Genomic DNA, 26,365 nt, shown 5'->3' with positions numbered 1-26,365 from the left:
TATGTCCCAAGTGCTGGATTGTAAGTATGAGCCGTGCGTGCCTGGCTACTTTTGCTATTAGTGAGTCATGAATGTGCACATAGATATTCTCCTTTCCTCTTAGATTTTGTAGGACAGAAAATTGATGAGAACAGTTAAGTTTAACCTTCTAAAATTTTTGTTTACTGTTCTGTGTGCAAGTGAGTGTAATGTATGTATTTGGTCATGCTTACCGTGATGCACATGGAGAGGTCAGAGGACAATTTACAGAAGGAATCAGTTCTTTATTTCCTCAATGTGGGTTTCAGGAATTGAACTTGGTCAACAGGCTTGGTAGCATGTGCCTTTACTCACTGAGCTACAAACCAAGAACAGCTAATTTAAAAGGTCAATGGGAGGTGGGCACAAATCTGTAATTCAAGCACTTGGGAGGTAGAGGCAACATGATTAGGAGTTCAGGTCATCTTTACCTACATATCAAGCCCAAGGCTAGTCTAGCTACATGAGACCCTGTCTTGCAGGGCCTGGGTGGAGGAGTTAATGAGTAGTTTGTCACAAGGAGAAAAATTTTGAGCAAAATAATAGCTACTTAATTGATATAGGAGGCAGGGGAAATGGAGAAAATTAATGACAATTTCCCATTTAGAAGAATATATTCACTAGACAGTAAGTATAAGATCCAACAAGTGAAGGAATAAGTGGATGTTTCATGCACAATATTTTTAAACGGGTAACCCTAGGTTTAGTAGATATGCTGATGTGTTATTTGGGGCAAATGATTCTTGCAACACACATAAAAATAAGAAAGGCTCATTCTGTTTCATATGGACCAAGCCTCAGACTGGAAAGACTTCAGTGGCAGAAGGTCATAATGCTGGCTGAGGGTGTAGCTCACAATTAAAGTGCACACTTGCCATGCTTGAGGTCCTGGCCCAGTGCTTAAGAGCAGTTGCTGCAGCCAGGGGGTGGTGGTGGCTTAGGCTTTTAATCTCAGCACTGGGAAGGAGAGTGAAAGGCAGGTGGATCTCTGTGAGTTCAAGGCCAGCCTGATCTACAGAGTGAGTTCCAGGACAGCCAAGGCTACACAGGGAAACCTTATCTTGAGGTAGAGGGGTGGGGGTGGGGAGAATGCACTTGCTGCTCTCGCAGGGGTTCCGGGTTTAGTTCCCAGCACCTGTGTGTCAGTTTGCCTACTGTCCCTAACTCCAGTTCTAGGAGATTCCACACTCTCTCCAGGCACTCATGTGGTACATACACATATATGCAGGAAGAATAGTAATACACATAAACACTAGGGATCAAACTCAAGTTGTCCTGTTAGGCATCAAACGCCTTTAACCACTGAGCTATTCTACCAGCCTTCTTTATGTGTTTGGTATTGATATTAAGTTGTATTTATTGTTCAACTCATTTTCTGTATTCAGGATGGGGGGATAAAAAACAACTTCAGAAGTCATGCTCTTTCAAATACCTTTGTTGTTTTGGCCACTGTCAAGATCTGTAACAGCAATTGCTTTGACTTTAGTCCAAGAATGAAGAGGAGGGAGAAAAACAGCCTCAATGGAAGTTCTTATTTTCTTTTCCAACATAGAGTAGTGTATTACATTTATGTAGAACAGGAATTTTGTTTTGTTTTGTTTTGTTTTGGAGACAGGGTCTCCCTAACTGTCCTTGAACTTGCTCTGTAGTCCAGTATACCCTCAAATTCACAGAGCTGCCTTCCTCTGCCTCTGCCTCTGCCTCTACCTCTGCCTCCTGAATGGTGGGATTAAATTTGGGCACTGCTACTCCCTGCTGTTTGTTTCATTGTTTTGAGACAGGTTCTAATATGTCCAAAGCTGACTTCAAACTCATTCTGTAGACAAAAATGAACTTGAACATTGTTTTGAAAATGATGTGTGTGTGTGTGCGTGTGTGTGTGTGTGTGTGTGTGTGTGTGTGTGTGTGGTGTGTGTGTGTGTGTGTCTGTGTTATATTCATGTGAGTGCAGTTCTGGTAGAGTCTAGAGACATTGGAACTGTACTCAACAGAGAACAGTGGACCACCTGATGTCGGTGCTGAAATCAAGTCCTCTGCAAGAACAGTGTGTACTCTTAACTCACTACCCATTTCTCCAGTCTGAGTTGAACCTCTGATCTTCATGTCTATAGTTATGATCTGCTGGAGATGAAAACCAGGGCTTTCTTTGTACTAAGTTAGCACTCTGCCCACTGAGCTCTACACATAGCCAGAGCATGGTTTATAATGAGATTGAAACCACCTTCTTGCTCTGTCTCCTTTTAGTCTCGTATTACCCGTAGTAGCAGTCAACTCAATGTGTTACTTGTATTTTACAGATAAGAAAACAGTCTCAGGTTAAAGACTTAGCTTTTTACCAGTTCTTTTGACCCGATTCCAGCACTGTTTGTTATTAGCCTAGCTATTATTCTTGAACACTATTTACTTGAAATATTTTTATTTTACATAAAAATTCAATTCAAAACCAACATGGAGACCTATGCCTATAATCCCTTTGTGGGAGATGAGGCAGGAGGATCAGTAGTTCAAGTTCATTCTCGACTATGTAATGAATTTGAGACATGAGATTGTGACTCGGGGGAGAAAAATAGCTCAAAGAGCCAGAATGGTTTCTCCTCTGGGTCCCAAGACCTGTATTTTTGCCTCTTAGAGATGTTGTCTGAACTCTTGAAGTGTCTTTGTTCCCCTGCCTCCCGAATATTCACAGTACTCAGTATCTTGAGGTTACCCAAATCTGAAGCAACCACTTCCATCATGTGTTCAATCCCATCTTTCCTCTGTTTGGAAGGAAACTGGTCACAGGCTGCTTGTAACATCCACACACCCTCAGTACACACCCTCTGATTTGTTATTTAAGTATTGCCATTAAGTCATTATCTCAGTGAGAGTCAGGCTGTAGTCTCTGTCATTAAATAAGAAGTGTCTTCCGTCTAGCCTTTCCTTTGGGCTTTCTTTGTTGTGTATTTATGTAGTTGTTTGCCTTGTATTAGGTGAGGCTTACAACAGTTTGCTTAGGAGAGCGACAAGATGACTGACAACCCGATCCTCCTTATTTCCTTGGTAATTTACGGGTAGCTCTCACTGGGGGACGTTCTGGCCTCTGTACTCAAGAGTTCAGTGCAGACCAGGGGCTTTACATTGTCATAAAGTTGCATTTACTCTTCTTCAATTCCTCTGACTCTTAATCTTCAGGAAAAAGTGAACAAAACACTGAGGTTCAGAAATCGTGGCTTCTCAGATATCTTTTTTTGTGACTGTTAGTATTAACAATATAACAAATACAGAGAGCCGGCCAGACAAACACCCAGTTTATATAAAATCTCATAATGCTGAGGGTCTAGAGATCATCTGGATTCTTGAAAGGTATTGACAGAGTTTCTCCTTCACTACCGCCTCAATCCCCAAAATCATGAAATGCCAGCTCATTTCTTTCCTTCATCCTTAATGAAGAAAACATCAGAACATCAAGTCTGTCCTGTTTTCCCTCACTGCATTTACTATCATACAGTGGCTATGAACAGCTTCATTTTCCTCCTCCTTAGTCAGGAGAATAAGGGCTTTGAAGAAGTAGGTGAGCAGTTTCTAGCGTAATGGCCAGAGGAGGATATTTCTCTTATCATTTCTTCTTGCCACAAAGCCTTTTTAAAATTTTTTTGATATTTATTGAGCTCTACATTTTTCTCTTCTCCCCTCACTGCCTCTCCCCTCCTCTCTTCAACCCTCCCCCAGGGTCCCCATGCTCTCAATTTACTCAGGAGATCTTGTCTTTTTCTACTTTCTTTTTTTTTTAATATGTATTTATTTATTATGGATACAATATTCTGTCTGTGTGTATGCCTGCAGGCCAGAAGAGGGCACCAGACCCCATTACAGATGGTTGTGAGCCACCATGTGGTTGCTGGGAATTGAACTCAAGACCTTTGGAAGAGCAAGCAATGCTCTTAACCTCTGAGCCATCTCTCCAGCCCTCTTTTTCTACTTTCTATGTAGATTAGATCTATATAAGTCTCTCTTAGTATCCTCATTGTTGTCTAAGGCTCTGGAATTGTGGTTTGTAGGCTGGCTTTCTTTGCTTTATGTTTAAAAACCACCTATGCGTGAGTACATGTGATAATTGTCTTTCTGAGTCAGGGTTACCTCACTCAAAATAATGTTTTCTAGCTCCATCTATTTTCCTGCAAAATTCAAGCTGTCATTTTTTTCTGCTGTGTGGTACTCCATTGTGTAAATGTACCACATTTTTCTTATCCATTCTTCAGTCGAGGGGCATTTAGGTTGTTTTCAGGTTCTGGCTGTGACAAACAAAGCTGCTATGAACATAGTTGAGCACTTGTCCTTGTGGTGCAATTGAATATCCTTTGGATATGTACCCAAAAGTGGTATTACTGTGTCTTGAGGAAGGTTGTTTCCTAATTTTCTGAGAAATCGCCACACTGACATCCAAAGGGGTTGTACCAGCTTGCATTCTCACCACCAATGCAGAAGTGTTCCTTTTTCCCTACAACCTCTCCAGCATAAGTTGTCATCAGTGTTTTTGATCTTGGCCATTCTTACTATGTTAATTCTGCCTACCTAAGAGCATGGGAGATCTTTCACTTTCTGGTGTCTTCAGTTTCTTTCTTCAAAGATTTAAAGTTCTTGTCATACTAATCTTCCACTTGTTTGGTTAGAGTTACTCCGAGATGTTTTATGCTATTTGTGGCTATTGTGAAGGGTGTTGATTCTCTGATTTCTTCCCCAGCCCTTTTACCATCTGTGCCACAAAGTCTTGACTGTCTTCATTTATACTTTTTTATTAGATCTATGTTTTAGGAGAATGAGTATTGCACTTAACTATATGTGATTAGACCAAAAAAATATAGGAATATCTTATTTATAGATTTTAATATATATGTAATGCAAATGAGATATATTATCCATGGGAAAATAGATCTTTGATTATTGGAATCCTTTGAGTTTTCCCAAAAATTCTCAAATTTTAAGTGTTTACTTTTGAGTAGTGGAAGTCCAGGTGATTCTCCCCACTCTGGTGCTGGGAACATCATGAACAAACGGTATTGCATGTGATAGTCAATGTTCTATTGCTGAGTACACCTTCAGCTGAGTACACCTTCAGCCAAAAATTTGCTTTTTTATAAAAAAAAATATTTATTTTTATTTCATATACATTGGTGTTTCGCCTGCATATATGTCTGTGTGAAGGTGTCAGATCCCCAAACTGGAGTTACAGTTGTGAGCTGCCATGTGGGTGCTGGAATTGAACCCGAGTCCTCCGGAAGACTAGCTAGTGCTCTTAACCACTGAGTCATCTCTCCAGCCCTCCAAAATTTTGCTTTTAAAAAGATTTTTTAATTAATTTTGTGTGTGCATTCATGTGGGCATGTGTGAATCATAACACATGTAGAGGTCAAGGGACAACTTTAAGGAGTTGGTTCTCTCCTCTCACCATGTGGGTTCTTGACATTGAATTCAGGTTGTCAAGCTTGGAAGCAAGTGCCCTTACTGAACCATTTCACTGGCCCCAGAAATTTATTTTTGGATGTAATATTCTAATTCCCCTAAAGGGTCACATACTGGGTTATTGGGTTATTGATTATTTTCCTTTGATGTCACAGAGCTCGCTGAGTCAACCTCGTAAGGAGCAGCTTTGTCATCTTTTGAAAATTGTTGGAAGAAAAACAACCAATGTTCCTTTCACATTCAGATTTAGCAAAAATCTTCTTGTAAAATCAACGTTTAAATAAATGTCTTCTGTTTTTACCCTTGTTTTTGTCCTCCACATAAAGCAGGGAGTGTCATATGCAACAGATGAGAGGCAGCCGGTGGGCTCAGGCTCAGGCTGAGAAAGAGAGTGAAGGATGAGGAAGCCAGGTGACTTCATAGTTCTTTCCCAGCTGGGTAACTGTGTGACTTCACAGTTAGGTAATTTTTGCTCTGGTCAACGCCCACCTCCCTTGGGAGTCCAGAGTTTGGCTCTGTTGCACATTAGAAACCCACATCTGTAGGCAAAAATAGACCTAGCTACTCTGACTCTTGTGACCCTGGAAGCTCAGTCTTCTACTCTGAACTGCCTCCTATTTCCGTTGAGAAGTCCAGCATGCCAGACAGTTTGGAAAAGGTGGATTGAGGTCACTTTTCCTAACTGAGACATAAATAACAAGTACTATGTGTATGTGCTATTTCTTATAGCAAGAATCATTGGAACAATATATATTATTGACTCCAAAACGTTCTGCATAGAAAATTGTTAAATTTTTAGCTTAGTTAACTGAAAAAGAAAATGAACCTTGTAGAGTGTTTTGAATTGTAACAGTTTAGAAAGTAAATTCACCTACACAAGTCACTGTATTCACTCACATAATATTTTATTTCCAAATATACAGTTATTTTGTTTTCATTCCCCTTTAAATGAAAAATAAATGGCAATTATATCACACCTATAATCCCAACACTCAGGAGGATTGCCAGTTTGAGTTCAACTGGGCTATGTAGTCTCCAAAAACAAAACAAAGCATTTTCAATATTTTATCAGGGAGAAGTAAGAGCGAAGGTCTTATAAAGGTATAGCTTTTGTGGGCTGCCTCTCCAGAATTATCAAAACAAAAACAAACATTGCCCAGCATGAATGTACTGAGCCATGTATTTCATCCTGATAGAGTAAGAGCAAAGATGCTGTTTTTATTAAATAGTAGATGTAGAAAATTTAGTTTGTAAAATTGAATGATCTGGTAATGAAAGGATCATCATAATTTAGTACATATTCCTTATAGAATGAAAATCAAGAAGTAGACTAAAACTCATGTCCTTTTCACCTAACGTCATTTTAGAATGCCAAGTTAAAATATCAAAAGACTTTTTCAAGGACTGGAGGGATACATTGCCTGCTTTTCCAAAGGTCCTGAGTTCAATTCCCAGCAACCACATGGTGACTCACAACCATCTGTAATGAGGTCTGGTGCCCTCTTCTGGTCTGCAGACATACACACAGGCAGAATGTTGTATGCATAATAATAAAATAAATATTTTTTTTTAAAAAAAAGACTTATTCACTGCAAGCATGACCATTTGCTGCCTGCTGTTTTAATGACCCAAACTGCAGATTCCTTAAGTTTAGAAGTCCAGGATCTCATGTTTATGAACTAATGAAGCATTGTTGCAGTATAATCCAGATTACTGCTTCTTCCTTTTTTTTTTTTAATGTATATGGGTGTTTTGCTTGCATATATGTCTGTGCAACACGAGTGCCTGGTGTCATAAAGGCCAGAAAAGGGCACTGGATTTCCTGGAATTGGAGTTAACAGATGGCAGTGAACTACTATGTGTGTGCTGGTAACTGAACCTGGTTCCCCTGAAGATCAGCCAGTGCTCTTGATTTCTGAGTAATCTCTCCAGCCCCAGTCTTTATAACACTGCAGTCAGTAGTGTCTGCCATGTAGGCATGAAGACTGGAGTTCAGATGCCCAGCACTGCACAGAAGCCAGGCATTATAGTGGTGATGACCCTACTGCTGGGGGTAGTGAGCACAGGTGGATCCTTGGAGCTCCAGCCTCAGTCAGAGACCCTGTCTCTAACACTACCGTGGAGAGCAGTAGGGGAAGACACTTGACATTGGCCTCTAGCTTGTACATGTACAGCCGTCATATATATTCATGTCCATGTACATTATACAAAGAAAAATAAATAAAATCACAGGAAGCAGGGGACATTATTGCCACAGTGTATTTAAGTAAGTTCTCTGTTCCAAATCTAGTTCTGTATTTGCTAGCAAAGTGATACAGTGCCTGTCTGTAACTGAATCGGGTCTTCTGCAAGAACAGTAGGGCTCTTAACAGTTGAGCTGTCTGTCCAGCCTCACAATCTAGATTTGTAACAAGATTCCTACTCAAACTTAACAATCTAACTTTACTTAACTGCTTCATTGATTTTTCCAAAAAGTGTCATTTCTCCCTGTGCTTTTTGTCTTTTTTTCCTGTAGAAAGTTCTCAATCTTTCTGAGACCCACCTTAGTGCTCAGCCATCCTGTGTACTCTAACCCAGCATGCCAGCCCTCAGAAATTACTGCCATCTGTATCATAGAAAATAGGAAAAGTTGTTTTTTCTCAGTTTTGTGTTTGTTTTTAAAAACATAGTCTCACTATGCAGCCCCAGGCTAGCTTCAGGCTCAGAATCCTCCTGCCTTCCCTTCAAGAGTACTGGTATTATAAGCATGTATCACCTCATTAAAAGTGCCTAGTCCTATTTCAATTTTCCTTTTTTCCCCCCCTTATAGTGGACATTTGGGAGCAATAAAAATAAGAAGAAAGGAAAAGCCAGAAAAATAGAGAAGAAAGGAACCATGAAGAAACAAGCCAACAAAACTGCCTCCTCAGGCAGTTCAGACAAAGACAGTTCAGCTGAGAGCTCAGCTCCTGAGGAAGGTGAGCTCAGCACCCAGCCCAGGAGGAGGCTGTGAGGACGGGAGGACCTGCCTGGGTCTCAGCTGGGCCTCTGCTATTAGAGCTGGGGACTTTAGTTTCTTTCAGTGACCATGGGTCTGTAATACTGAAGGGTTGGTGAGGCTGCTGTAGTTTGACCATTTGTCCCCTGCTTTAGTCTCCTCTCAACCTTAGGGAACTTCTCTTTTTCTGTGTAATTCATGGTCTGACTGAGAAGAGACATTCTTGAAATATACCAGATCCCATAGAAAATATTCTTCCATGAAAACAGTCCAGAAATTTTGCAGTTTTTGTTAATTCTAGTTTGACAGCTGAACTTGTTCCAGCAACTTTGTATTTTCTTGGCCAAAAAAAAGAAAGAGGGAAAGAGAGAGGGGGGGAGGGGAAGGGAAGGAGAGGGCGGGCCTAACCTGGTTTTAAGCCCATGTCTATGCAAGTTGAATCAAGCAAATTCTGGAATAACTGATAATTTAATATCCTTTAGTAATATAGGCTGTCTTATTTGTTTTGTTATTGTTTTAGCCTTGTATTCTCTCTGTAGTTCAGGTTGACTTTGAACTGGTGATCCTCCCATCTCAAACTTCTGAGTCTAAGAAAAGTAAAAAAGAATGCAGAATTATCAAAATCCTCTGGGTGGTTTGAGTTCGTGAGGAACAAGATGTTTATGTGGTCTAAAAGCATTGCTTCGTACATACTGGCCTTTATGTAGGGAAATCTGGGAATATCTAACCAACCAAGAATCTAAATGATCAGTGCCAGTAGCCACAGACAAACATTAGGTAAAAGGGAATGCAGAGTAGAGTTACCTAGGGGAAGAAAAAAAAAACTACAGCAGCACCTAGCATAGGTCCCTGGCTAGGACTGACACAGTGAGGAGGAGAGGGGAAGGTGACACTTTTTTAAAGGGGTTGAACTGTAGCTTGGTAGCAGCCACTTGTCTATCATGCTCAAAAGTCCTGAGTTTGATCCCCAGCACCGTGGAGGTGGAGATAGCAAAGGACATAAATCACTTTTGCAATAGTCTTGCCAAATTCATAGATAGCTTAAGTTCTTTGACAGAACAAACCAACTAAACCAAGTTGGAGGATAACTGTGGCTATTTAAATGTAAATGAAATAAAACTCATATTTAAATTTAGTTTCTCGGTTGCACTACTCACATTTCAGTTGTTTGTCAGTAACCTGTGACAGTTATCATTCAAATGAAGAATTATCAGTTTATAAGCAATGCAGGCTAAGGTGGAAAGATGGCTCAGTGGTTAAGAGCATGTACACTTTTACAGAAGACCTGAGTTAGGTTCACAGTTAGTCACAAGCACCTGTGACTCCAGCTACACGAGTATTTGATACTCTGGCCTTTGAAGGCACTGCACTCATGCACACACACACACACACACACACACACATATTTACATGTAATAAAATAGTAAAAATAGAACTGGAGAGATGGTTCAGCAGTTGGGAGCACTGTCTGCTCTTCCAGACGCCCTGAGTTCAGTTCCCAGCACCCACAAGGCGACTGACAACTGTCTGTAACTCCAAGATCTGATATCCTTTACACAGACATGCGTACAGGCAAAACCCCAGTGCATAGCTGGGAATTGAACTCAGGACCTCTGGAAGAGCAGCCAGTACTCTTAACCTCTGAGCCATCTCTCCACCCCAAGATAAATTATTAAAAAATAATAATAGCAAATAAAAAATAAAAAGCAGGTTTATTCATTCATGGCTATAAAGACTGAGATGTTCAAGGCAGGCATTCCCTCTTTGGTACGGCGTTTTTGCTGGTGAAGACTACAAAATCCAGAGGTAGGCAAGGTATGGTAGTAAACACTCTCAGTCCTAACACTTGTGGGCAGAGCTGGGACAGCCTGATCTCCATAGGGAGTTTGGAGCCAGGGCTGCACAGTGAGATGGGGGTTAACTTTTCTTGATGCTGTAAAATAAGGGAAAAAAGGTTTCTTTTGGTTTATAAAGTTTGGGAAATAGCCCATTATGGCAGGAAAGGCATGATGGCAGGAGGCTGAGACTGGCTGCATCTGCCGTCAGGAAGCAGAGAGAGATTAATGCTGGCGCTAGCTCCCTTTCTTTGTTTTGTTCATCCAGGACTTACATCCATGAAATGAATGGTGCCACTCACTTTTAAAGCTGGCTTTCCCACCTCAGTTAACCTAGTCAGGGTATCCTCAGGTGTGCCTGAGCTTATTTTCTGTGTGATTCCAGATCTAGTCAGGTAGGCAAGCTTGCCACCAAACCTGAGAACTGAGTTTAATTCCTTGAACCCCAGATGGTAGGAGATTATTGACTCTAAAGGTTGTCCTCATGTACTCTGACACATGCACACGCGCACACACATAACACACACACATACAGTAAATGTAAGGAAAAAAATAGTTAATTAAAAATTAAGAAATTGGGCTGGAGAAATGGCTCAGTGGTTAAGAGTACTGGTTGTACTTCTTCCAGAGGACCCGGGTTCAATTCCCAGCACCTACATGGCAGCTCACCACTGTCTGTAACTCCACTTCCAGGGAACCCAACACCCATGGCAAAACCACCAATGCATATAAAATAAAATAATTTTTTTAAAAATTGAGAAATTTAAAGGCTAATCCTCATTAAAGGATACTGGAGAATATGTAAAGTTTTGTAGGCAGTATTAACAGGTGAATCTTAAGTAAAGTGTGCATAAAAGTCAAACTAGTCTTTTTGTTTATTTATTTATTTTAGTTTTCAAGACAGGATTTCCCTGTATAGCCCTGGAGCTATCTCTGTAGACCAGGCTGGCCTCTGCCGCCCAGGTGCTGGGATTAAAGTTGTGCATCACCAGCTAGAGCTAGATTACTGGTGGTTTTTACAGGTTTGTTGTTCTTTTTCAAAGTAACAAAGTTGAGTTGAAAAGATGAATATGGTGTGTGGCACTGGCCTATAAACCCTAAACTCAGGAGGTAGAAGCAGGAAGAGTTTGAAGATGTCTTGTGCTACATAGTAAGACAAAAAGCAGAATGTGGTGGTTTATTTTCCCAGCCTAAATTTTCCTAATCCTTTTGCATTTACCAAAGGCAGACCAAGGAGACACCAGGTGGGTGGAATGGCTGTGTGACGTTTCATCTGGGAGAGCAAAACGGTGGCACGTGTCACACTGGCGTCACCATAATATCGTGTGATCTTATGCTGGCTTTTGTTGCAGGTGAAGTGTCAGATTCTGACAGCAACAGCTCCTCTTCCAGCTCAGACTCAGACTCCTCATCCGAAGATGAAGAGTTCCACGATGGCTACGGAGAGGATCTTATGGGAGATGAGGAAGACAGGGCCCGACTGGAGCAGATGACGGAGAAGGAGAGGGAGCAGGAGCTCTTCAACCGCATAGAGAAGAGGGAGGTGTTGAAAAGAAGGTAAGACTGTCTCCACCCTGTGTGCTCAGTTTGTTTCTCAGTTTGATTTAAGGTTATTTTCAGCTTCATGGTGGTGTGAGGCTGTAAACATATAATTATTCTATTTTTCTCATTCATTACAATTTTCAATACCAAACACTTCATCTCCCAGAAAACTTTGTGAAAGTTAGTTTTCAAGTGATAATAATTAAAATTTTGAGAACTGGCAAGATGGTTCAGTGGGTAAAAGGAGTTGCCTGATGGCCTAAGTTTGATGCCCAGATGCCACATGATGGAAGGAGAGAACTGACTTCTGAAAGTTGTCCTCCGACCTTCATAGACTGTGATCTTTGGTAGGTTAGATATTAGATGTAGTAAATGCATTTTCAGTTTTCAGTGTTTCAGCTCCCAATGGGTTGAGGTGCAGTCTCTTACTAACCTGAAGGGAATCTGGTCATAGGAATGGACAGTTGGAAGTATGATTGTTAATATACTGTAAACCCAATGGTGTACTTGGTCGCATTGATTGCTCCCTCAGTGCTGTCAGTGTTACTAGTGTGTGTTATTCAGTAGGTTTTTCACTAACTTGTGGTTCTGATGTTGGAACCCAGGGCCTAGGGAATGCTAAACAAGATTTCTTCTACTGAGCTGTCCACTATTTTTTATATTTATTCATTTATTATGCATACAATATCTGCCTACATGTGTGCCTGCAGGCCAGAGATGGCACCAGATCTCATTACAGATGGTTGTGAGCCACCATATGGTTGCTGGGAATTGAACTCAGGACCTTTGGAAGAGCAGGCAATGCTCTTAACCACTGAGCCATCTCTCCAGCCCCCTGAGCTGTCCACTTTTGATTTTTATTTTAACAACTTTTTGCGGGGTGTAATGGCACATGCCATTAATCCCAGCACTTAGGAGGTAGAGGCAGGCAGATCTCTGAGTTCTAGGCCAGCCTGGTCTACATAGTGAGTTCCAGAACAGCCAGAGCTACATAGTGAGACCATGTCTCCAAAAAAAAAAGAAAAAGAAGAAGAAGAAGATAAAATGTAATTAATTTTTAACTTACTTATTTATGGTTTCTCAAGACAGGGTTTCTCTTTGTGGCCTTGGCTATCCTGGAACTCACTTTATAAACCAGGCTGGCCTCTGCCTACCAAGTGCTGGGATTAAAAGCATGCACCACCACCACCCAGTGTAATTAATTTTTTTAAATAAAAAATAAAGTAAGTATATTATTTAATTTCTACAGATAAAAACTATCGAGAAAGTCATAATCTTGTCTTGATTTTTATATTGTATGTGTTTGCTGTATGTACAACATGGATGTATGTACTCACATCTGTGTGTACACATTAAAGTCAGAGGAGAGTGTCAGGTATCTTCTTGTATTCTGCCTTCTCATTTAAGTCAGGATCTATCCCTAACCCTGGGGTTCTGGTCTTTTTGGCTTAGCTGGAAGCCAGCAAGCTCCAGTGATCATCCTGTCTCTATGCCTCTTAGAGTTGTAATTACAGGCCGGTGTACACTGCCTGGTTAGTTATGTGGATGCTGGGATCAGAACTCTTTCTGTACCACATAGTTTTGCAGTAACTCTCATAATCACTAAACCATCTCTCCAGCTCTTGAATTCAGATGTCAATTTATTAATTAGCAAAAGCAATACGGGCCAGCTCTGGTAGCACATACCTGTAATTCCAGCACCTAGAAAGCCAAGGCAGGAATATTGCTATAAGCGTAAGGCCAGAATGGGCCTCCAGAGTGAACTGTCCTAAATAAAACAGAAGGCTGAAATGTTGGGCTGGTGACTGGCTCGGTGTAAATTGCTTTTATGGTTTCCCCAAGACACAAGCTCAGTCACCAGTGCTGCTGTGCAAGATGAAGTGCTTAATCAGAAGCTCTTTCAGGGTTCTGGGGTTTTGTTCTATCTCATCTCCCAAAAAGGTGAAAGTAAACTTGGCTTTTGTCTTGAGTGACCGAGTGCCCAGAACTTGCTTCCTTTCCTGTCTACCTAGTATCTTGAGAAGAAAATTGAAGCACCTTGGCAATTAGTTCCAATGTCTCAGGGATCCTGTTTGTCCCTTCTGGATTCCATATTAAGTATGGTGAGTTATGCTAGACAAGAATGTTCGACTTTCGGTCAGCAGGAAGTGGAGGCATTCGTTTTAAGTGTGAATGCCTCCAAGGTAACCGGTATTACAAGAAAACAGGATTGGAATACTGCACTGGAGTAGGTGAGGAAGAGTGACTCTAAAGTTTGGGTTTCTAAACTGTGGAGAGCATAAGAGTTTGACCAAAAATCCAATATCATAAATTTTGAGAGTAATTTGTCACAAACTTGATATATGAGTATTAATCCATGTAGTGTATATTGGCACTTCATTTCTATTTAGAACTGAGTAGCATTCCATTATAAGTGTATACTACAGTTTGTGAATTTATTCAGTTACCATTAAAGTTGTTCTTGCCTTTTTTCTACTATGAATAATGCTGTTACAAAAGTTGATATTCAAATATTTGGTGTCTATTTTCATCTAATTTGGGTGTATTCTGCTGTATTTTTCTTTGATACACAATTATTTTCTTTATTTAGACAAAGTCTCCTGTATCTGAAGCTGGCCTCAAACTCACTGTATAGCTGAGAATGACTTTGATCTCTGACCTGAATATTTTCTTTCAAGTCTGTTCCACCTTTTATACTTTTGAATAGTTTGTTTGTTTGTTTGTTTGTTTGTTTGAAGTTTAGTTTATATGTATGGGTGTTTTGCCTGTCTGTCTGTGTACCACAGGCATACTTGGTGCCCACAGAAGCCAGAAGAGGGCATCAGACTCCCTGGAGCTACAGACAATTGTGAGCTGCCATGTGGGTGCTGGTAATCGAGCCTGGGTCCACTGGATGAGCAGACAGTGCTCTAAATCACTGAGCCATCTCTCTAGCTGCACAGTCAACAATTTTAATGTTCTTACGGTGCATTGGAGTTTCTTTCAGGAGGCCAAGAGATTATTTTTGTGTGAGTGTCTGATACTCTCATGTTCCAAAATGTTTTATTCCTTTCCTTACTTATTTCCTGTCTCCTAGCCAGATAGAAACCAGCCTTTACATATGTTTTATTGCCTTTTAAAAATTAAATATCTTTTAACCAGGTTTGAAATTAAGAAAAAACTAAAAACAGCCAAAAAGAAAGAAAAAAAAGAAAAAAAGAAAAAGCAAGAAGAAGAACAAGAAAAGAAAAAGCTGACTCAGATTCAGGAATCTCAGGTAAGAGGCCATCCTCAAGTGCACCTGAGGCTGTGCTGACCCCTATGTTAGCCTAGCGGTTTATTTCACGCACCCACACCCTGGATCTCATTAGTCTGAACACCGTCTCTCCAGCGGCTCCACTGATGAACTGCTTAGGACTTGTTCACTCAAGTCTGCCTAAATAGGAGCCCACTCGAATGTAAGCATCACTGAAGGGTAAGTTGATGAACTTCCTTTCCCAGATAACCAACTTGATTATGTTTAAATATGTCACCTCTGCATTTGAGTAACATCAAGAGATACTAGATCATAATATAGAGTGTCTTCCAGAAAGAGTTCACTCTGATAATTTTTTTTTCTTTCTTTCTTTCTTTCTTTCTTTCTTTCTTTCTTTCTTTCTTTCTTTCTTTCTTCTCTCTCTCCCCCCTCTCTTTCCTTCCTTCCTTCTTCCTTTTTTCTTTCTTTTCTTCTTTCTTTCTTTCTTTCTTTTTCTTTCTTTCTTTCTTTCCTCTCTCTCTCCCCCCTCTCTCTTTCCTTCCTTCTTCCTTTTTTCTTTCTTTTCTCTCTCCTTCCTTCCTTCCTTCCTTCCTTCCTTCCTTCCTTCCTTCCTTCCTTCCTTCCTTCCTTTTGTTTTTTGGTTTGTTTGTTTGTTTGAGACAGGGTCTCACTGTATAGTCTTGCCTGTCATGGTACTTGATACATAGAGCAGGCTGAACTCCTAAGTGCTGGAATTTACAGGGGTGTACACCACACCCAGCCTGATAATTCTTAAATTTACTTTTTAATTAGGCAGGTAAAAAGGGGGCTAGTTTTATTTTTACACCTTTTTTGCCCACAGGATCCCCTCTCTTGGACAGTTTTTTGTTTTGTTGTGTCTTGTTTTCAAGCAAGGTCCTACTATACAGCCCTGTCTATCCTGGAATTCACTCTTAGACCAGACTGGTCTTGAACTCAGTGATCCACTTGTCTCTGTTTCCTGAGTGCTGGGACTAAAGTCATGGGCTACTATGCTCAGATAGGTTTTTAATTTTGTACAGTTAGTAATTCACAGGGCCGAAAGTTGTTGCTTGGTGGCATAGAGAATCTTATCAACATTGACTAAAAAGGCCACCCTTACATACCTCCACAGGTAACTTCCCACAATAAAGAACGGCGTTCCAAGCGGGATGAGAAATTAGATAAGAAATCTCAAGCCATGGAGGAGCTAAAAGCAGAGAGAGAAAAACGGAAGAACAGAACAGGTAAGTGGGGAAATGAATATTGACTTGTTTTCTTTTTTTTTTTTTTAAGCTCTATATTTTATGGAACCTTCCAGACACTATAGTGATAGTATAATAATCATCTTTGTTTCCATTATCCAGTCTCCACTTATTTCATAGTCTTTCTTATTGATCTCTATTCCTTTTTTTCATCCAATTATCTTGAAGTGAATCCCAGCATCCCCGTGTTTTAACTATAATAGTTCAGCATCTGAGTGTTATTTCTTTTTGTGGGTACTGGAGATAGAAGCCAGGGCTTCATGCATGTTAGTCAGGCCCTCTCCGCTAAGCTATATTCTCAGCTCCAGGACTCATGGGGGTTTGTTTTGTTTCATTTATCTGAAAACAGTGTCTCACAGCCCATGCTGGCCTTGAACTTGCCTCATAGCTAAGGATAACCTTGAACTCTTGATCCTCCTACCTCTTCTGAGTGCTGGGTTTACAGGCTTGTGCCATTAGACTCAGTCTCATAAATCTCATTTTCAACTTCTGCTTGTTTGTTTTAAAGATTTATTTATGTATTTTATGTACATGGATGTTCTGTCTTTGTGCACACGGTTAAAGATGGTTGTGAACCACCATGTGGTTGCTGGGAATTGAACTTATTCTGGAAAAGCAGCTTTTTTTTTTTTATCTAAATATTTTTTTCCCCATTTATTTTACATACCAACCAATTTACCCTCCTTTCTCTCATCCTATCTTCTCCCCTTTTCCATTTCCTCCTCCCCCTCCTCCCCTTCCACTCCTGCTCCACCTCCATTCAGAAAGGGGCAGGCCTCCTATGGGCTTGCACAAAGCATAGCACAGCAAGTTGAGGCAGGACCAAGCTCCTCCCTTTATGTCAAGGTAGGGCCAGGTAATCTAGCATGGGGAAAAGGTTCCCAAAAGCCAGCCAAATGCCAGGGAGAGAGAAATTCTGCTCTCACTGTTAGAAACCTTACTAAGGGGCCAACTTACACAGTTGTCACACATATGCAGAGGACCTTAGTTGGTATCATGCCAGTTCCTTGACTGTTGGTCCAGCGATCATGAGCTCCTGCAAGCTCCTCTGGGTTCCCCTATCATGACCTCCCTGACTGGTACAATCCCTCCTCCTTTTCTTATGTAAGACTCACAGCTAGTACTCTTAATAACTGAGCCATCTCTCCAGCCCCCTGTCTTTTGTTTTTGAGATAAGGTTTCACTGTGTAGCCCTGACTGGCTTGGAACTTGCTGTGCAGATCAAGCTGTCCTTAGCAAAGATCTGCCTGCCTCTGCCTCCTGAGTGCTAGGATATAAAAGCATTAAATTGGATAATGAATACATGATCCAATGTATCCTCAGTGTTTGGCTCCATCTTTAGCAGAGATCCCCTGAGCCTTGAAAGGAGAGGGTATGATATAGATGCCCAGGACTGGGCATTCTGCATTCTTAATCTCTACACATGGACCAGTTATGGGCATTTGTCTGTCTATCTATCTTTCCATCTATTTATTTATTTTTAAGATTTATTTATCACATATTCAGTGTTCTGCATGCAGAAATGCCTGCATGCCAGAAGAGGGCACCAAATCTCATTATAGATGGTTGTGAGCCACCATGTGATTCCTGGAAGACCTCTGGAAAAGTAGACAGTGCTCTTAACCCCAAACTATCTCTCCAGCCCCAGGATTTTATTTATTTATTCATGGATTTCTAATATTTATGTGTACTTATTCATGTTTTGTTTTAATCTGGTATAGCTGTTATTCTTCATATTCAGTTAGTCAACCAGTTACGGACCCTTGACAAAACCCCAATACTCCTTTCTCCAAACTCTTCCTTTTCCCTTTGTTGGTAAAATTCCTTCCCAGAAAGAGAGATAGGCAACATCTCTTCCTCCCAAGGTCCCATGGAGGCATGATCCCACCAGAGTTCACTCTGGAGAATCAGTGAGTTTATTGGGCTTCCCTACAAACATTGTTGTATTAGTCAGGGTTCTCTAAGAGAACAGAACTTAGAGAATGATTTTCTCTCTCTCTCTTTCTGATATATATGTTAAATAAATAATATATATGGGGGTTTATTAGAATGACTTGCAGGCTTTGGTCCAGCTAATCTAACAATGGCTGCAATGTATGGAAGATTCAAGAATCCAGTAATTGTTTATTCCACAAGGCTGAATGTCTTAGCTGGTTTTCAGTATACACCAGAATCCTAAAGAAAAATGCTTTAATGCCAATGTAGGAATGGACTTGCTAGCAAGGGTGGGAGGAAGCAGACAAAAAGAGAGAGCTTTCATCTTCCATAACCTTTATATAGGTTCCAGCAGAAGGTATGGCCTACATTGAAGGCATACATTGAAGGCACCTCAAAGAACCAGATTAGAAATGAATCTTCTCACTTCAAATGATCCAATTAAGCAAAAAACCTCTCACAGGTGTGCCCAGCCATTTTTCTGTTTTAATTTCATATGTAGTCATATGAAATTATGTTGACAACCAAGAATAAGCATCACAATGAGTGAGGTGTTACTTGCAGGGGTGTGAGTGTCCCTCCCTCCAAAAGCTATATCCAGCAGAGATGAGGGCTTCCCTTCATAGATGGAGCAGCCCCACTCTTCTAGTCCGCACCCCACACTCTAGCCCCTCCCTGAAGAGGCAGTTAGGACAAAGTTATATACCGCTAGTGGTAGGGATCTGCTGGTTATTCTGGTGAAGGTCTTGTGCCCCCCTCTTTCTCCCCTTCCCTGAGGGGATGGAAATAGTCAAGAAGCCCAGCTAGGGTAATCCTTTTACAGGGAGTGCAGCTAAACTCCCCATGATGGGTTTGCAATCATGCATAATACTTTTTTCTTTCTATTTTTCTGCCCAAGTCAAGATTGACTGGGGACTTTGTACATCTTAGGCAAGTGTTACATCACTGACCATAGCCTATACCTTTAGTCCTTTACAAGTGGTAAGTTGCTGGGAATAGAACCTAGGGTTTTAGGCATGCCAACCATGGTTTCTGATATTAAGCCACATCCTTAGAGTGCCCCCAACCCCTCCGGTCTATATACTTTCTTGCTTAATAGATTTGGAATTAGCCATTTCTGCTGAGAAAGTTAGAGAGACTAGTGTCTGGAAAGAAAATGTTCATTCTACTGATTTTTTTTTCCATTATTGTGCCTTTTCAGTGTACATAGCTAAGATTTGGGTTCATTTATTTGTTTTTTAAGGATAAAAAGGAGTTAGACATAGGGCTGGCGAGATGGCACAGCAGTTAAGAGCACTGGCTGCTCTTCCAAAGGACCTGGATTCAATTTCCAGCACTCACATGACTGCCTCCAACTATTGTAACACCACTTCCAGGGAATCTGGTGTCCTCTTCTGGCCAGACATGTGTATGGTACATAGATGTACATTTAGACAAAACCGCCATACATATAAAATAAAATAATTTTTAAAAATCAAAGAAACGAGCTGGGCATGATAGTGCACTGGGGGGAGACAGAGGCAGGCAGCTTTCTGAGTTCAAGGTCAGCCTGGTCTACAGAGTGAGATCCACAATAGCCAAGGCTACACAGAGAAACCCTTATTGCAAAAACAAACCAACAAACCAACAAAAAAATCAGAGAAACTAGTCATTGGTGGCAACATGCCCATCTTCCTAACAACTTGAGAAGCTGATGTAGGAAAATGGCTCGAGCCCAGGAGTTTGAAACTAGTTGGGTAACATAGCAAGACCCTCATCTCAAAAAAAAGAAAGAAAGAAAGAAAGAAAGAAAGAAAGAAAGAAAGAAAGAAAGAAAGAAAGAAGGAAAGAAAGAAAGGAAAAAAGAAAAGATATATATCTATATATAGCTTATCATACTTTTTTGTTGTTTCTTTGAGACAGGATTTCTCTGGGTAGCCCCGGCTGTCCTAGAACTCTCTTTGTAGACCAGGCTGGCCTCGAACTCACAGAGATCCGCCTGCCTCTGCCTCCTGAGTACTGGGATTAAAGGTGTGCACCACCATACTCGGTTTTTTTTTTCTTTTTTCTTTTTCTTTCTTTTTAAGACAGGGTCTCTCTTTGTAGCTGTAGCTGTCCTGAAGCTCACTATGTAGATCAGACTGGCCTCAAACTCACAGAGTTCAGCTTGCCTCTGGCTCACAAATACTGAGATTAAAGGTGTGCATCACCACACCCAGCTGATGTCTCTTTTTCTTTTGTGTGTATGAGCTTTTGATGTCATATCCAAAAAAATCCTTGCCAGATCCAATTTGATCCCTAGTGATTTCTTCGAAGAGTTTTTATAGTTCAGTTCTTACATTTAGGTCTTCGATCCATCTTCAGTTAATTTTAATACATGGCATAAAGGGGCCAATTAGTATATTTTCTTTCTTTATATTGTTATTGAGTTTTCCCAACACCCATTGTTGAAGGCATATTTGCCCACTGATTGTATTGTTACTCCCCCCCCCCCCTTGGTTTTTCAAGATAGAATTTCTCTGCATAACAATCCTGGCTGTTGTGGAACTCAATTTGTAGACCAGGCTGGAATCGAACTCACAGAGATCCACCTGCGTCTGCTTCCCAAGTACTGGAACTAAAGTCGTGTGCCACCACTGCCCGACCTGTTATTCTTTAGAAAAAAACAAAAAAAACATTTAATCGAGACTAGAGAACTTGCTCAACAACTTAGGAGCACTGGTCGCTCTTCTAGAGACCTGTGTTTGATTCTGAGAGTCCATATAGTGGCTCACAACTACCTGTAACTCCAGTTTTAAGGGACCCAATACCATCTTCTGACCTGAGAACTGCTGTATCGTCTGATACACACTCAGGCACACACACATATGTTTCCACACACATATGCTGCACATACATTCACACGCATGCACACTGTCTTTTCTGTGCTGGGATTACAAGTATATGACCCCACACCCGGCTTTGTATGTAGAGTCCATGGATCTGAACTTGTAGGCAGAGTTTTCCTGTGCCACAGTCACTTCCAAATAATTACTCAGATACTTAATAATACCAATAACTCAGGCTGGTTACTAGCTAACTCTGACATTTTACAATAACTCATTTTTTTTCTTTTTTTGTATTTTTGAGACGGGGTTTCTCTGTATAGCCCTAGCTGTCCTAGAACTAGCTCTGTAGACCAGGCTGGCCTCAAAGTCACTGAGATCCGCCTGCCTCTGCCTCCTGAGTTCTACGATTACAGGCATGTCCACCCCTGCTCAGCTAACACATATTTCTTATCTATGCTTTGCCACGTGGCTTGGTACCTTTTCACAGTATGGCCTGCCCATCTTGTTTCTGTCTGCTGGTTACTCCTCAGCCACGCCCTTCTTTCTCCCAGCATTTTCCATCTAAGTCTCCCATCTAACCTTGTCCTGTTCAGCCGTTGGCCAGTCAGCTTCTTTTTTTAAACCAATTCAGTGACAAATCTTCACTGTGTACAAAAGGATTATTCCATAGCCTGAGCTTGGATTTCTATGACATTTGGTAAGCTCTTTAGGGTAAGGTCTCCCAACCCAGACCACCCTACAAGTGCTGGGGCTGTAAGCTTATATCATATCAGATTCAAATCTTTTTTTTAAAGTTACTCATTACAGTTTCTTTCTGTTAGCTTATTGATCAAATGAATATTTAGTTTCATCTTGCTTTTGATGTTTAGAAATAACCTTTAAATTATTACTTTGTTTTGTGAATATATAAAATCCATTGTTCCAAATTCAAAATTTCTAATAAACATCTGTATATAAAGAAGAAAAAACAAACAGAAACTCAGTTTCTTTAGATTTATTTATTTTATGTGTATGCGTGTTTTTTCTACATGCATATCTGTGCACCTGGTGCCCACAGAGGTCAGAAGTGGACATCAGATCCCTTAGAACTAGACTAGAGGTGGGTGTGACCTACTGTGTGGGAACTAGGAACTAACCAGGGTCCTGTGCAAGAGCAACCAGTGCTCTTAAGGATCCATCTCTCCAATCCCCAGATTTAGTTTTATTATGTGCTTATTTAACAACAGTCAACGCCAAACTTCTGTGATCTCTAGTTTGAAAATTTCTTCCACTGACAAATTAGCAACTGATTCTATACCAGACACCAACCAAGTGTCCTATAATTGAATTCAAGTGCTGAGCTGACACTGTTTATCCACAAGCTGAGGACTCAGTCCTGCCATGAATGTCCAGGCTCTTTTATCAGTGCTTCTGAGCTATGGGCCTCATCTTGCTTCCTTTTGCATTTAGTTCATTTGCTACAGTGTTGCACAGGATTCAGGTATACTTAGGTTTGTTTGTTTTTGTTTGAGACAAGGTCTTATATAGCTTAGTCTGGCTTGAAATTCTATATAGTTATAGTTGACCTTGAATTTGTAGTCCTTGTGTCTCCACCTCCCAAGTGTTAGGATTACAGGTATTTATACCATCCGGCCTAGTTAGATTATCAGTTTATTATAAAGGCTTATTACAAAGGATACAACTGAAATGATTCATAGGATGGGACATTTGCAAGGAAACTCCCCTCTCTATTTGGACAGGCCACTGTTCAGGAACTTCCATTGGTTCAACTACCCAGCCTTCCATATCTTGTCCCATGGAAGGTTTTTGGTTTTTGTTTTGTTTTTGAGGCTTCATTACATAGGAAAGTTGAGCCAATCATTGGTCATTGGTAATCTGCTTAACCTTCAGCCCTTTCCCCTCCTTAGAGAATCTGCATCTCAGCTCTCTAATACTACCTTGGTGTTTTCAGGGACCAGACCCTGCCCTGAGCTACCTATGGGCTTTCAGCCACCAGTCAACGCATTAGCATACTAAAAGACACTATCACTTTGAAGATGCCAGGGATTTTAGGAGTTGTGTGCCAGGAAAGGGAATGAAGATTTTGTAAGGTCCTACAAGGTATATTAAGGGAAGTTCATCTTCCCCATCCTTCTACTTGATGCCATGCCCCCTCCCATAGTGAGCATCACTTAAATGTTTCATATAATACCAAAGGGATGGCATATCACTCAGTTGGTAGGAGCTTTGCTAGCAATGCACAAAGCCCTGGGTTTGATCCCCAGCAAGTACTAACCAGGCATGGTGGCATACCTCTAATCCTGACATTTGGCTTGGGGTAGTTGAAGCAGTAGAATCAGAAGTCTGAGGTTATCATTGGCCACATGACAAGTTCAAAGCCAGTTTAAAATGTATCAGGCTTCTGTTTCTCTATGTATTTCCTTTCTTCTTTTTTTGTAAACATAAAGACAGACGCACATGCTTTCTTCCATCAACAATCAGTAGGTAGCATCATACTATACATTATATATATATATGTATATATACACACACACATATATATATACACTCATACATGCATACCTTTCTTCCCTGTAGCTGTATTAGTTTTGTATTCTAGAAATTTTTCCTGGTTTGAGGTTTAAGGTGGATTTTTTGTTGCTGTTTAGGTTTTTAAGTATTAGAGAAAGAAGCATCCTGCATGTATGTATATGAGAACTTTTTATTTTTATTTATTTTGTGTTTGTATATATGGGAACACATATGTGGAATTCAAAAGACATCTTTTGAGAGTTGGTTCTCTTCTTCCACCATGTGAATTATGGGGATCAAACTCAGGTTGTCAGGCTTGGTGGCAAGCACGTTTTGAGCTACTTCCCCAGCCTGAATATTTTTGTTTTGAGACAGGATCTTACTGAATTGCCCACACTAGCCTTGAACTCAACTTCCTCCTGACTCAGCTTCCTAAGTAACTGGGAGTATAGAAAGTCCCAACCACTACATCAGGCTCTACTTCCCTTCTTTTATATAGCTGCTAGAAGGCTACCATCTTTTGTGAATTAAATGTCATTGCCAACTAGGGGGAGTAACAGCATTCACAAGGCAGTCTCCGTCACCAAGAGGAAAAGCTCTCTTAAAATAAATCTGCATTCATTTTTGTTTGACTGCTGTTCAGGACCACCTTCATGCTGAGCAGCTAAGTAGTTGAGACAGTACACTAAACCAGAAGCCTGCAGTGTTTGCTGGTTGACCCTTTAAAACTCACCTTATCACCCAGAAAGTACTAGTGTCTCTCTTCCTTTTTTAATTATATGTATGTGTGAGCATATGTGTGTGCGTGTATGTGTGTGATGATGACAGAAGAGGGTACCAGTTCTTCAGAAACTAAAATTAGAGGTGGTTGTGAGCCTCCTCATGTGGGTGCTAGACCTGAATCAGGTCCTCTGGAAGAGGAGGAGGAATTCTTAATCATGAGCCGTCTCTCTAGCCTCTCTCTCCTTTTTTGTACTTCTGGACTCATTTTTCACATTTCTCAGAAATGGAAGTGGCATGAGTGATTGAGCAGAACTCCCATTTGTGGTCACTGAGTTTGCTTTCATTCTTCTGCCATTCCATAGTTCTACAGATTCAAAATAAAGCTTTCCTTAAACTCTAGAAAGGTAGTGATAATGGCCCAGTAGTGATGAAAGCTTGTGATCCCAGACTAAAACGGGAGAATTTTTTTTCTCTGTGTGTGTAGCCCTGGCTGTCCTGGAATGCTCTTTGTAGACCAGGCTGGTCTTAAACTCACAGAGATGCACCTGACCGGGAGAATTTGAGTTCAAAGATAGCTAAACTACATAGTGAGATTGTGTCAGAAGCCAAGCAGTGCTAGTGGAATGAGTCAGGAACTAAGAATGCTTGGTGCTCTTCTATCAGATGAGTTCAGTTCCCAGCACGCAACATGAGATTCTCAAATGCCTGTAACTCCAGTGGATCTGACACCTTGTCCTCCTTGGGTGCCTGCACATAATGGACTGAAAGAGGGGAAGAGAGAGAGAGAGAGAGAAGATATTATAAGTTTTCTTCCTTCTTTCCTGTCTAACTTAGACAGATCAACATGTCAAAGGCATTTGCCCCCAAGACTGACAACCCAAGTTCAGTTCCTCGAATCCACATGGTAGAAGGGGAGGCCTGACTCCTACATGTTGTCCTCTGACTTCCTCATACAAACAAACATACATACATACATACATACATACATACATGAAGTACTTGAAAGCATTTTCTTAAAGAGAATGGGGGCTGAATGTATAGCTCACGGGTAGAACACTTGCATGTTAGGGTCCCTGGGTTCAATCACCAATATGTGGGGAGGATTGGGGAATGTCAGTATGATTGGTAACCATTCCTCCTACCACCTTGTAACAACCTTTCTTTCTATATATCATTTTTTTTTTTTTTTGGTCTGTCTCTTGGTGCCTGAATGTTTAACTATGGTTTGTTTACCTGAGTATGGCTCGAGTTATCACAGAACAGTCTAGGAAGGGTAGACTGTCTGCTCAGGTTTTTTTTCTGTGTTCCAGTTCTTTTCAAAGGTGAAAGATGAGTCGTTTTCTTTATCTGTGGAGAGTACATAGGTAAATGTTTCCTCTTTTGTTCTAGCTGAGCTCCTTGCCAAAAAACAACCATTGAAAACGAGTGAGGTCTACTCCGATGATGAGGAGGAGGAAGACGATGACAAGTCCAGCGAGAAATCGGACCGCTCATCCCGAACGTCATCGTCTGATGAGGAAGAAGAGTAAGCCGTGTCTGTTCTCCTCTATCAGGATAAGTGGCATGAAAGTTTATTTCATATTAAAGGTTCTATCTTTAAGGGAAGCCAAGGCAAGAGCTTGAAGCAGAAACCAACAAGAAAAAGCTGCTTATGCCTTGCTCAGTCTGGCTCTTGCTCAGCCAGCTTTCTCATAGAACCCAGGACCACCTGCCCAGGGCTGGCACTGCTCACAGTGGCCTGGGCCCATAGACATGGCCCAGACCATTCTGATTAAGACAGTCTTCCACGTCTATGTTCCTTTTCCCAGGTGTGTAAAGTTGACAACTGAGATTAGCTGTCACAGAGAGTTATTGAAAGAGAAACTTAGTGTAGGTGTAGGGGTTGCATCTTTGGCTTGATTCAGTATCCTGAATTCTGCATTCATTTTCCTGCCTCTGGCTCCTGGCTGCATCCCCTGGACATTTTCCCTGGGCCTAGCAGATAGGAACTGACTGCATATCATCTCAAACTGGCCTGCAGCTTCTCTGCTGGGATGAAGTGTCAGTCAGGGCTTATGGATATGCACACAACTATAAACTGT

General features: G+C 40.9%; 1 protein-coding gene across 1 annotated transcript in view; it reads left to right on the top strand.

Moving 5' to 3' along the window:
- Rtf1 (RTF1 homolog, Paf1/RNA polymerase II complex component) overlaps positions 1-26,365 on the top strand; it is a 59,860-nt gene that overhangs the window by 19,442 nt on the left and 14,053 nt on the right. The window contains exons 3-7 of the mRNA XM_048459563.3: positions 8,267-8,414; positions 11,622-11,826; positions 14,953-15,067; positions 16,179-16,290; positions 25,674-25,809. Of these exons, the coding sequence (XP_048315520.2) occupies positions 8,267-8,414; positions 11,622-11,826; positions 14,953-15,067; positions 16,179-16,290; positions 25,674-25,809 (716 nt within the window). The remainder of the gene's footprint in view (positions 1-8,266; positions 8,415-11,621; positions 11,827-14,952; positions 15,068-16,178; positions 16,291-25,673; positions 25,810-26,365) is intronic.

This window comes from Myodes glareolus, chromosome 10 (assembly GCF_982192425.1).
Source record: "Myodes glareolus chromosome 10, mMyoGla1.1, whole genome shotgun sequence".
Lineage (NCBI taxonomy): Eukaryota > Metazoa > Chordata > Mammalia > Rodentia > Cricetidae > Myodes > Myodes glareolus.
The sequence above is the reverse complement of the archived record's forward strand: the minus strand, read 5'-3'. Positions and strand labels throughout refer to the sequence as shown.